Source organism: Mandrillus leucophaeus, unplaced genomic scaffold (genome assembly GCF_000951045.1).
Source record: "Mandrillus leucophaeus isolate KB7577 unplaced genomic scaffold, Mleu.le_1.0 Scaffold2, whole genome shotgun sequence".
In the NCBI taxonomy this organism is placed as follows: Eukaryota; Metazoa; Chordata; class Mammalia; order Primates; family Cercopithecidae; genus Mandrillus; species Mandrillus leucophaeus.
Window position 1 is genome coordinate 4161600 of NW_012102031.1, and position 11781 is coordinate 4173380.

The 11781-nt window shown below is 49.6% G+C and overlaps 1 protein-coding gene across 1 annotated transcript in view; it reads left to right on the forward strand.

The window, feature by feature from the left end:
• NPTXR (neuronal pentraxin receptor) overlaps nt 1–11781 on the forward strand; it is a 95941-nt gene that overhangs the window by 24948 nt on the left and 59212 nt on the right. Inside the window, exons 2-3 of the mRNA XM_011979124.1 lie at nt 11185–11284; nt 11530–11677. Coding sequence (XP_011834514.1) covers nt 11185–11284; nt 11530–11677 — 248 coding nt within the window. The remainder of the gene's footprint in view (nt 1–11184; nt 11285–11529; nt 11678–11781) is intronic.

Below are 11781 nucleotides of genomic sequence, written 5' to 3' on the forward strand. Positions count from 1 at the left end.
GGGGAGGGCAGGCGGTCAGCAGCACGGGTCAGTGGCCAGCCTTCTCCGGCCATATGCCAGCCCTCTGCTCCAGGGCAAGAGTCCACACAGTTCAGCAGAACTGGCAGAATGGGGCTGGGCGCGGTGGTTCACGCCTGTAATCCCAGCACTTTGGGAGGCCAAGGCGGGCAGATCACTTGAGGTCAGGAGTTCGAGACCAGTCTGGCCAACATGGCAAAACCCCATCTCCACTAAAAATACAAAAATTAGCCAGGCATGGTGGCAGTCACTTGTAATCCCAGCTACTCAGGAGGCTGAAGCAGGAGAAGTGCTTCAATCCAGGAGGCGGAGTTGCAGTGAGCGCCATTGTACTCCAGCCAGGGCGACAAGAGCAAAACGCCATTAAAAAAAAAAAAAAAAAAAGACAGAAAGAAAAGAAAGAACTGGCAGAATGGAATCCAAGCGAGCACCAGCCTCCCAGCACCCCCCTGTCAGGGTGCCCTAACCTTTCCTTAAAGCAAAAAAGAATCTGGAGAAACTAGCATTCCCCCTAAACCACTGAAATGTAGTTGGAAGGAAAAAAAAAACAAAAAAAAAAACCTGTTTCCCAGCAAAACAGGAAGAGCAGGAAGAGAACAAGTTGGCACAGAGCTGAGAGATGAAAGACATCACACCAGAGCTTTGCATCTCTTCTCATCTGCTTCACATTCCCTGGAAAGAGGTGTCCAGGCGAGGGGCCCGCGGGAGCCAGAAGCGCCCCTGGATTTTATCTGCAATTGCCCAGGTGTCAGTTTTCCCACCGTGGCCTTGGCCACCCCTCGTCAGTCCCGCAGACCTTGCTGGGGGCCCCTGGCCTGACAAGCCAGACTGCCGTGGAAGAAAGAAAGAAACACTCTTCTTTAAATCATCGTATTTCCAAGTGTCTTTGTAGAGAAGCCCTAAGTAACTAGCAGACTAGAGGGCAATGGCTCCCTCTGTCTTGTGCACCCGTCTGTGAGACGGTATCCAGGCATGGAGTTTCTAGCTCTTTCCGTTTTAAGGTACAGCCTGTTGCCTCTCTGAATATACATCGAGGAGGCTGCATTGCAGCAGATTGGAGATGCATCTGCCTCTTGGCCCTCGGAACCTCACCCAGGGCTCAGCCTCTGCATCCAGCTTGCTGTGCCAGGCCCCTTCGCCTCTGCAGTGAGTTGTCACCGGGGGCCTCCTCCCTGTACTTGGATCAAGGCCCAGGCTCTCCTCCACGGCCTGCAGGGCCCTGCCTCCCTCGCTGACCTCACTCTCTGTGTCCACTCGGCTCCAGCCCCACTGGCTTCCTTCTGTCCCTCAGATATGCCAGGTGTGTCCCTGCCTCAGGGCCTTTTGCTAGGAAAGCTCCTCTCCCAGATCTATGCAGCCGGCTCCTTTTCCTGGTGTGGGTCTCATCTCAGATGTGGCTGCTCTACAGCCCGGCCCTAGCCACCCTGCCGAGCACCGCACCCATTCCTCTCCTGTTCCTCTCCACCGTGCAACCCTATTCAGCCTCTTCACAACACGTATCTGACTTGAAATCATCTTGTCTTGTGTGTTTTTGTCTGTCTGCTGCCCCCATAAGAATCCAAGACTCTTGAGGGCAGGGACTCTGTCCGTCTTGTTCTCTGCCATGTCCCCAGCTCCTAGAATAGTACAAGCATATGATTGAAGCCCAGTAAATATTACTTGACTGGCTACCTAGTGTCAGGCCCTGTCCAATGAACCGGAGGCACAGGGGGCCCTGCGCTCAGGGAGCTCATGCTTTGCAGGAAGGTGGTAAGTCACCAGGAAGAACTCTCCTGTGTTCTTGACACTCTATACACACCCAAATGGGGCAAAGGAAGGCCGTTCTCCCAGTTCTACCTGAGAGGGCCAGATATGGCTTCATACAGGAGACCCCAGAACTGAGTTTCGAAAGATGTACAGGTGCATCCCTGGTGAAGGTACAGATGTGTGGAAAAGCGGGGACCACCCTGGAACAGCAGGTGGTTCAAAGACACCCAAGGAAGAAGGTGTGCAGGTTGAGGGTACAGGACGTAGGGACATGGGGAAGAGCCGCTCTGCCACGAGAAAGAGAGCTCAGGCTTCCTCTAGAGACAGCAAGAGCCACTGAGAGGTTTTGGCTCCTTCAATGTTGAAACATCTTAAACAGAGGAATGACTTGGTCAGAACTGCACTTCCAAATAATCCCTTTGCCAAAATTGGCGTTTCCCGTGTCCCTTGCCCAATCATGACCGTATTCGGGCATATTTCCAACAACTCTGCTGCCCTCTTTCTAAAAATAGCGAGCCTGTCTTCAGAGGCACAGAATTTCACAGCGCAACGTTTCAGAAGGAACTCTACATGTTTCTATTCTTTGGAGCTCACACTGTCCCTTGAACTCTCGTCTCTTGTTCTTTGTCCACAGCTTCCTAGGTCAAATAGCATCACGTGGCTGGTCTCGTTGGGCAGCAGGAAGAGATAAGGGAAGGGCATTAAATGGAAGAATGAAAGTTTCATTCATCTCTGAGTCTTCCACATTTGGTAGAAAGTCAGTATCCTCAATAGTAAAATGGAATAACAGCATCCACCTCGTAGGATCCTTTTGAGATCAAATTATTAATACCTTTTCTCTGATCAGGTAGAGATAGAAAAGAAGAAAAAATCAATAAAATAAATTATTAATACTGAATGTAAAGCTCTCAGAAGAGTCCTTGAAACATAATGAGCTCTTTTTTTTTTCTTTCTTTTTGAGACAGAGTTTCACTCTTGCTGCCCAGGCTAGAGTGCAGTGGCGCGGTCTTGGCTCACTGCAACCTCCACCTCCCAGGTTCGAGACAGTCTCCTGCCTCAGCCTCCCGAATAGCTGGGATTACAGGTGCCCACCACCATACCAAGCTAATTTTTGTATTTTTTTTGGTAGAGACGGGGTTTTACCACGTTGGCCAGGCAGGTCTCAAACTCCTGACCTCAAATGATCCTCCTGCCTCAGCCTCCCAAAGTGGTGGGATTACAGGAATGAGCCCTATAAGGAGTTCTATACAAAGTGTTAGCTGTTGTTATTTTTGGCCAATATAGCTTCAATTTCTAGAATTGGTCCAATATACTTTCAGTGAAAGAAAAATATGTAAGTGTATACGTTGTGTGTGTGTGTGTCGTGGGGATAGGGGTGTGATGTTCATCTCTCTTGAGGTATAACCTGGCTCAGGGCATAGATAAACATACACTTCCACCATTGCAGACTTGCTGTGTGCCCAACACAGTTGCGGATGCTGATATATATCGTATGTTGTCGTCCTTACGATAATCCTACAAGATAGGAATGATTATCTCCATTTTACAGATGAAGAACACTGAGGCTCAGAGAAGTTGATGATGAAAAGTTGCACCGCTGAAATTCATCCGTGTGCACATCCATCTGTCCGTGCATCTCAGTTCCTCCAGGGCAGGAATCCCATCTTTTCTACTTTGCATTCCCAGAGCCCATTGCAGGGAGGGGGAGAGAGACGCAGTGAGCAGTTGCTGGGCCTGAATCCCTATACATGTTATATGGTCAAAATTACTCTTAACAGGCCCTTCAATGGCACATCCAACAAATATTAATTGAAAATATATATATATATGTGTGTGTATATATATAGGATACACACTGTGTGCAGGGCCCTGTGCTAGCACTGGAGAGAAAGTGGGAACCAGATGGGCAAAGTCCCTGCCGCTGTGGATCCTGGTGTCTAGTGAGGGAGTCAGGCGTTAAATAAATGGTTCACATTAAACAAACCATTCCTACAATGCCAGATAGTGTTAAGGACCAGGGGAAAAAAAATAGACATTGTAAACCAAAAAGTGTCTGAGACAGGCCTCGAGCAATCGAGAAGCTTATTTTGCCAAGGTCAGGGACATATCTGGAAGATAGTGAATTTGGGTCCTGAGTTTGCATTTTCCTTTCCCATCTACGGGAAGAGAGGGTGGTGGGTAGGAGTTGCGGCTCCTTTACATAAGGTCATCAGAGGAAATCTTTCTGAAGAGGTGATGTCTGAGCAGAGATTGAAAGAACTGAAGAAGCCACCGTGCCAGCCCTGGGAGAAGATGGGACTGTTCTAGGCAGAGAGAACAGCAAGGACCAAGGGCCTGGGGTGGGAGCAGCTTGGAGTTTACAGAGCCTATAAAGTACCATACTCAGCTGCTGTGCCTCAACCCTCCACAGTAACATCTGTTCCCTGCTCGGATCCCCAGGGGTCCCTGTTCTATGTACACCCAAGCCCACCCATGTGCCTTTCCTCCAGCAGCCAGCATCTATAGCTCTCCTTCCAAAGGCCATCCTCAGGGTACTGAAGCCACTTTGCACACAGAGGCAGAAAGCAGCATGTGTCTGGGGGATCAACATTCCCCCCACCCTTGCCCTGCAGCCTGTAACCAGGGTCTGGTGGGTGGGGGCAAATATTGAGGAATAACTTACTTTCCGGATCCCCTGAGGGGTGAGGCTGGGGCTACCCACTGCAGGACTTTAGCTCGACGCCTTGCTCTCTGCTTGCTTCCCTGCCTTTCCTATCTTGCTTCACTCATTCCCTTAGCAATCTCCCCTGGGAACAGTTCTTTAATAAGTCGCTTACATGTGACTAAGACAATCACATAATGGGTTGAGTTGCAGCAATGTACAGTATATAGTGATAAGGACATCTGCAGAATATCATTTTACATTTTCTAAATGATGCAGACAAGTGCAGAGTTGACTCTCTGTTGAGTTAAACGTCCAGATGATGCTACACCCTCCACATTCTAACCCACACCCCAGCACTCCAGGATCTCAAATCAGGGACAGAATGAAGGCCTGTGGCCTGTGGTTCCAAGCTCAAGGCACTGACTCCTGGCATCAGGGAGAGGACAGTCCATTCTGGAAAGTGGACTTGGATAGATCTTCAATAAGACGGGAGCTGAAGCACTCTTTCCCAATTCTGACACTGTCCACAGCCTTAAGAGACTCTGTGCCTCAACCATGCCAGGCTGACAGTCGAAGCCTGGGACAAAGCTACCTCCTCCCATCCCTGAGACCCTCCTTGCCCCAGGTGCAGACAAACCCTGTTTGGCAAAGGCCTCACTCTCCATACCTGGAAAGCCCAGTTCAGCACCTTCATTCCTTGATTTGTCCCACAGACATTTATGAGGCACTCACATGGGTCTGATGCTAGGGACATGGAGGCATAGCCCATGAGTCCCAACCACACCCAACTGGCAGAAGTCACATAAGGTAAGATGCTCAGAATTCTGCAGGTGCCTTTGTGAAAGGAGTGTCTGCCCCAGGGATCCCATCAGCTTTAAGCATGAGCTATGTGCCAACTAGGGACCCTTGAGGTCAGTTATTACAATAATAGCTGTGCGTCCCCTTTTCAGTGTGACCTTGCCACTCCTCCCATCCAGGCATGGAGTCTCTTTCCCTGTTCCTGAATCTGGGCTGGCCTGATATATTAGTTTGCTATGCTCTACCACTAATTGCTTAAAGCAATACCCCTTTATCGTTTCAGTTTCTGTGGGTCAGAAGTCCAGGCACAGCTTCACTGGAGTCTCTCCTCAGGGTCTCACAGGCTGAAATCCAGGTGTCAGCTGGCGCCACATCCTCATCTGAAAACTCAGGGTTCTCCTCCAAGCTCAGTGGCTAGTCACAGAATTCAGATCCCTGTGATTGTAGGACTGCGGTCCCCAGCTCCTGGAAACCACCCACCACCATTCCTGCCACACGGCCCCCTCCAACATGGCAGCTCTTGCCTCTTCAAAGTCAACAGGAGAGTGATTCTGCTGCTTCCAACCTTTCCCCTTGGGAGAGGCCTGGACTGTCTTTCAAAGAGCTCACCTGATTAGGTTAGACCAAGATAAACTCCCTTTTGAATAAGTAAAAGTCAACTGAAAGGACCTTAATGATGTCTACAAAACCCTGTTTGTTTGTTTTTGTTTTTGAGACAGAGTCTTGCTCTGTCGCCCAGGCTAGAGTGCAGTGGCACAATCTTGGCTTACTGCAACCTCCGTCTCCCAGGTTCGAGTGATTCTCCTGCCTCAGCTTCCCGAGTAGCTGGGATTACAGGTGTCCACCACCACGCCCGGCTAATTTTTGTATTTTTAGTAGAGATGGGGTTTCACCATATCGGCCAGGCTGGTCTCAAACTCCCGACCTCAGGTGATCCACCCACCTTGGCCTACCAAAGTGCTGGGATTACAGGCAGGAGCCACCACGCCCAGCCTGTTTAATCAATATAACCTAATCATGGGAGCAAAATCCCAACACATTCCTTAAGTCCCTCTCATGCTCAAAGGGAGGGGATTATATAGGGCATGTACACGGGGTTGGGGGAGGCAGGAACCTTGGTGGCCTTGAAATCTGCTCACCATACCTTGTGACTTGCTTTGACCAATAGAATGCAGTGGGAGCAACGTTGTGTAACTTCCAAGGCAAGACCTTAAGAGGCTTTGTGTGTCTCTCACCTTATGTGACTCCTGGAACCACGTAAGGAAGCTTAAACTAGACTATGAATGATAAGAGACCAGGAGGAGAGAGAAGCCCAGTCAGCATCCAGTACTATCACTCCAGACGTATGCGTGAAGCCTTGGCCTTGTCTGTGACTGTGGCCACACCAGTTACCCTACACAAGAGCAGGAAAGAGGACCATCCAAGGTGCCCGTCAAACACAGAATCATGAGAGATAATAGATTATTGCGTTTTAAGCCACTAAATTTTTGTTTGTTGTACTACAGACTTTTTTTGATGAAAGGAAGGTAAGTCTCAGGACCCCCAAATCACGAAGCCGAAAAGGAAGTTGTTGGCCGGGCGCGGTGGCTCACGCCTGTAATCCCAGCACTTTGGGAGGCCGAGGCGGGTGGATCACAAGGTCAGGAGATTGAGACCATCCTGGCTAACACGGTGAAACCCCGTTTCTACTAAAAATACAAAAAATTAGCCGGGCGTGGCAGTGGGTACCTGTATTCCCAGCTACTCGAGAGGCTGAGGCAGGAGAATGGCGTGAACCCGGGAGGCAGAGCTTGCAATGAGCTGAGATGGCGCCACTGCACTCCAGCCTGGGCGACAGAGTGAGACTCCGTCTCAAAAAAAGAAAGAAAGAAAGTTGTTGCCTTTCTTGGGGTTGAAAATTGAACCCCAAAAATCACTAAGTCAAGCTGGGGACTGCATCAGGTAAACTTGGCTCCCATTTTTTCCCTAAATAAGATAGCTACAAAGATTAAAAAACTACATATCTCCTTCACAGTTTGCCCCCAAGGAATTTCCATGTGGGCCTCAAGATCTTCACCCTGAAACCATTGTGTTGAATTTCGCCTTGGCAATGTAAATTGATAGTTTCTCTTCACAGATGGTGGGACAAGGACAGAACTCAAAGCCACCCCTCTTCTCACCTGAGACGAATGCATATTTGATTGCTTCCTCTGGCCTGTCGCTTATGTAAAAACGCAGATTCAGTGAGACAGGCTGAGGCATAAGTGACTCTTCCTCTACCCCTCCTCACATGTAAATTGTGTATTCAGTGAAAGGCTGATCAGACTCAAAATAATACAAGCTTTTGTCTCTTACCTACCTATGACCTGGAAACCCTCACTTCAAGTTGTCCCGTCTTTCCAGACTGAACCCCACGTACATCTTAAATGTGCTGATTGGGCCGGGCACAGTGGTTCACGCCTGTAATCCCAGCACTTTGGGAGGCCGAGGCAGGCAGATCACAAGGTCAGGAGATCGAGACCATCCTGGACACGGTGAAACCCCGTCTCTACTAAAAATACAAAAAATTAGCCGGGCGTGGTGGCAGACACCTGTAGTCCCAGCTACTCGGGAGGCTGAGGCAGGAGAATGGCATGAACCCGGGAAGCGGAGCTTGCAGTGAGCGGAGATCGCGCCACTGCACTCCAGCCTGGGCGACAGAGCGAGACTCTGTCTCAAAAAAAAAAAAAAAAAAAAAGTGCTGATTGATGTCTCATATCTCCCTAAAATGTATAAAACCAAGCTACACCCCTATCACCTTGGGTACATGTCATCAGGACCTCCTGAGGCTGTGTCCCAGGCACGTCCTTAACCTTGGCAAAATAAACTTTCTAAATTGATTGACATTTGTCTCATATAGTTTTGGTTCACAATTTCATAGGAAACTGATTTGCCGTCTGTCTGGGCAACAAGTCCCACAGGCTAAGAGATCAATTTTTTTCCTTCATGATGTTCTACCAAACCTCAGAACTACAGACTGTCAGAGGTAGAGGGGATTTTTTTCTCATAGCATAGAGACTATCTTCTCCAGGGGCTCATAAACAAGGGAAGGGCATGTGAGAGGTCCATAAATCTCTCCGAAATTTTGGAATGACTTGAAAAGAACAGATTTTCAAAACAGTCACCTGCAGCCGGTCGCAGTGGCTCACGCCTGTAATCCCAGCACTGTGAGAGGCCAAGGCGGGCAGATCACGAGGTCAGGAGTTTGAGACCAGTCTGACCAACGTAGTGAAACCGTGTCTCTACTAAAAATACAAAAATTAGCCTGGCATGGTGGCATGTGCCTATAGTCCCAGCTACTCAGGAGGCCAAGGCAGGACAAATCACTTGAACCTGGGAGGCGGAGGTTGTAGTGAGCCAAGATACACCACTGTACTCCAGCCTGGGCAACAAAGCGAGACTCCATCTCCAAAAAAAAAAAAAACAAAGTCATCTGCCAAAAAATGTCGTAGAGCACTAAAAAGGGCCAGTTCCTCCCCCATTTTTGAAGTTGAAAAACTAAGATCCAGAGAGGAGAAAAGGACCTGGACAACATCATACGCTTACCAAAAGAAAAGGGACCCAAGCCTGGCTGCCCGCATTCCCACTTCATCTGATCACGTCCCTCCTCTACTCAAAAAACTCCCTCACACTTCCCACTGCCCGAGGCAACGTCCAAACCTATCCAGCATTCAAGGCGCTTCCCAAGTTAGGCCCAACCCATCTTTCCACCGCCATCCTCTGCCGTACTGCACCAACCCAGGCCATAGCAGACTTCTTTCCCATCCCCAAAACACACTCTCAGGCTCTGATGTGTTCTGTTGTTCAAGCTGACACATCCACCCAGGACACCCTTCCCATTCTTCACTCATAGGCCAATTCCCATTTGTCTTTCCAGCCCCAAATCAGAGGTCTCCACCTCTGAGAAGGCCTCCCAGTCTCACCTCCAGGCAGTAGGTTGCTCCCCCATGTCCACCCCCAAGACATCCTGTTCAGACTCTTATGGTAAGCTTACAATGCCTTCCCCAAAGATGTCCATGCCCTAGCCCCCAGAACCTGTGGATAGGATACCTTACTTACCATCCACGTTACCCTATGGTAAGAGGGTCTTTGCAGATCTGATTAAGTTAAGGAGGTTGAGATGGAAAGATCATTCTCAATTATTTGGGCAGACCCAATGTAATCACAAGCGTCCTTATAAGAAAGAGGCAGAAGCCAGATGTGGTAGCTCACGCCTGTAATCCCAGTACTTTGGGAGGCTGAGGCGGGCGGATTACTTGAGGTCAGGAGTTCGAGACCAGCCTGGCTAACATGGTGAAATCCCCATCTCTATTAAATACAAAAATTAGCCGGGTGTGGTGGCGTATGCCTGTAATCCCAGCTGCTCGGGAGGCTGAGACAGGGAGAATTGTTTGAACCCGGGAGGCAGAGGGTGCAGTGAGCCGAGATTGTGCCACTGCACTCCCACCTGGGTGACAGAGCAAGACTCCATATCAAAAACAAAACGAAACAAAAAACAAAAAGAAAAAGAAAAGAAAAAGAAAGAAAGAGGCAGGAAGTGAGCAAAGGGATCGTAGAAACAGAGATTTGAGTGATGAAGTCATGAGCCAAGAAATGCCAGCAACATTTAGAAGCTGGATGAGGCATGGAACAGACACTCTCCTCCAGCCTCCGAAAAGGGACCAGCCCTAAGGATACCTTCACTTGGGCCCAGTAACACTGATTTGGGACTTTCCACCTCCAGAGTCATCAGCTAACAAATTTGAGTCATTTTAAGCCACTGAGCTTGTGTTAATTTGTGACAGCAGCAACACGAAACTCCTACACTTTTATTCTAGCATTAGTCACACTGTGCCTTTTCACTCCACTGAGAACTCCTCAGCCTGGGGCGCTTTTGTTTCCTGATGGTTTAACACAAAGCCTGGTGCTTCACAAGGGCTCACAAACACTGCTGAATGAATCAACAAGTGAAATCACCTGCTTCATCGCCCGCATGTCTCCCTCAGCCCAAACACACACACTCCCATACCCACTCCACTCGCCTGCCCATCCACCACCACCCACATCTCCCAGGAGGACATTTCTATTTTTACCACAGCAGCTCACCTTGGGCTGGCCAGCAAATAGGTGTTTTCCTAGAACATACTTATTTTAAGTGAGGAGAGGGATTTCTTTCAAGGTAGTAGTTGGACAAATCTGCCAGGAGGAAAAGACTAACATTTTGATATGGTGGATTTGAAACCCAAGAATTGGCATCGTAGCACAGAAGTGTAAAAATCTTTCCTAATGAGCCATTGATGTTCACAAGATACAACCCTGACTCTTCACAATCCCCATTCCTCCCAACCCCATCTCAACCCCAAGGTGGTCACTGGAAGGATGGGGAAATCTGTATTTAATGACACTGAAAGATGTCCACTTTATAGCATTAAGGGAGAAAAGCAGATTCCAGAACAGTGTGAATAGCGTGATCCCATTTTGTTAAAAAATCAAATCTACAATGTGTATGTATATACATATATATACACAGACGTACACAGGTGTACGTAAGTTCATGTAGGCATAAAGCAGAGGCTGGAAGATTGGTGAAGATGTTAACAATGGTTTTATGGGAGTTATGGACAGTTGCTTTTTTATCTGTATTTTTAAAAATTGTTTTACAAAGAACAAGACTACTAACATAATGGGAAATAAAGTTCAAGTAATTTCAACATTTAAAAAGTGGAGCGTTTTGCGCGGCGGGGCTATTTTTCGTGTCCATTCCCGGACAGCCCCAGCTCGATCCCCCGCCCCTCCCCAAGTAGGAAGCTGGGGTCTGGGCTCCCCAGAGCAATGGCGGAAGCTTCGCGCAGCTGCGGGCGGGGAGAGGGACGCGGCCGGGTCGGGGGGCCGGGAGGGGTGCTGGGAATCGGAAAACACAGATATGACCGCGAAGGCGGCTTCTGCCGAATAACCAGATGATGACCCGCTGTGGGCCCAAGGTGGGGTGCAGGGTGACCCGTTCCTGCCCGCGGTCCCTCTCCCTCCCTCACTGCCACACCGGACCCGCCGAGTCCTCCCCGGTCTCCCGGGCGAGGGCAGGTGTCGCCCGAGACCCCGGCCGCAGTCAGATGCCCACGGTCACCCAGGCCTTCCTCGGCCCCATTCGCTGCACACCCCTTTCCTGCGGTGGCGTTTTTGTTTTAACTCTTCTGAACTGGTTACAAAACCACACTCCCACGAATACATAAATAATGGATGGGGGCGATGTTTTAAAGAAATTCCCGCAAGGCCTGGCAAGGCAACAGCAACTGCATTTCTGCTGCATCATTTTTAACTGTTTGCAGGCTACTGCGGGAGACGCGCGTTGGCGGAGAGACTCCGGGTCCACAGCCCTTCTCCGCCCGGGGCCTGGCGAGACTCGCGTGGGGATTAAGAGGCGAGGAGAGGGTGTCAGCGATCGGGCGCCAGCAAGATGGGGGAGGGGTTATAAGCGTAAGGCCGCAGCGTGCCCACAAGCCGGGTACCCATCGGGTCCGCCGGCAGCTGCTCCCTCCGCCGGCGCGGCTCCTTTAAGAGCCAGAGCGCGCCCCCGCCCC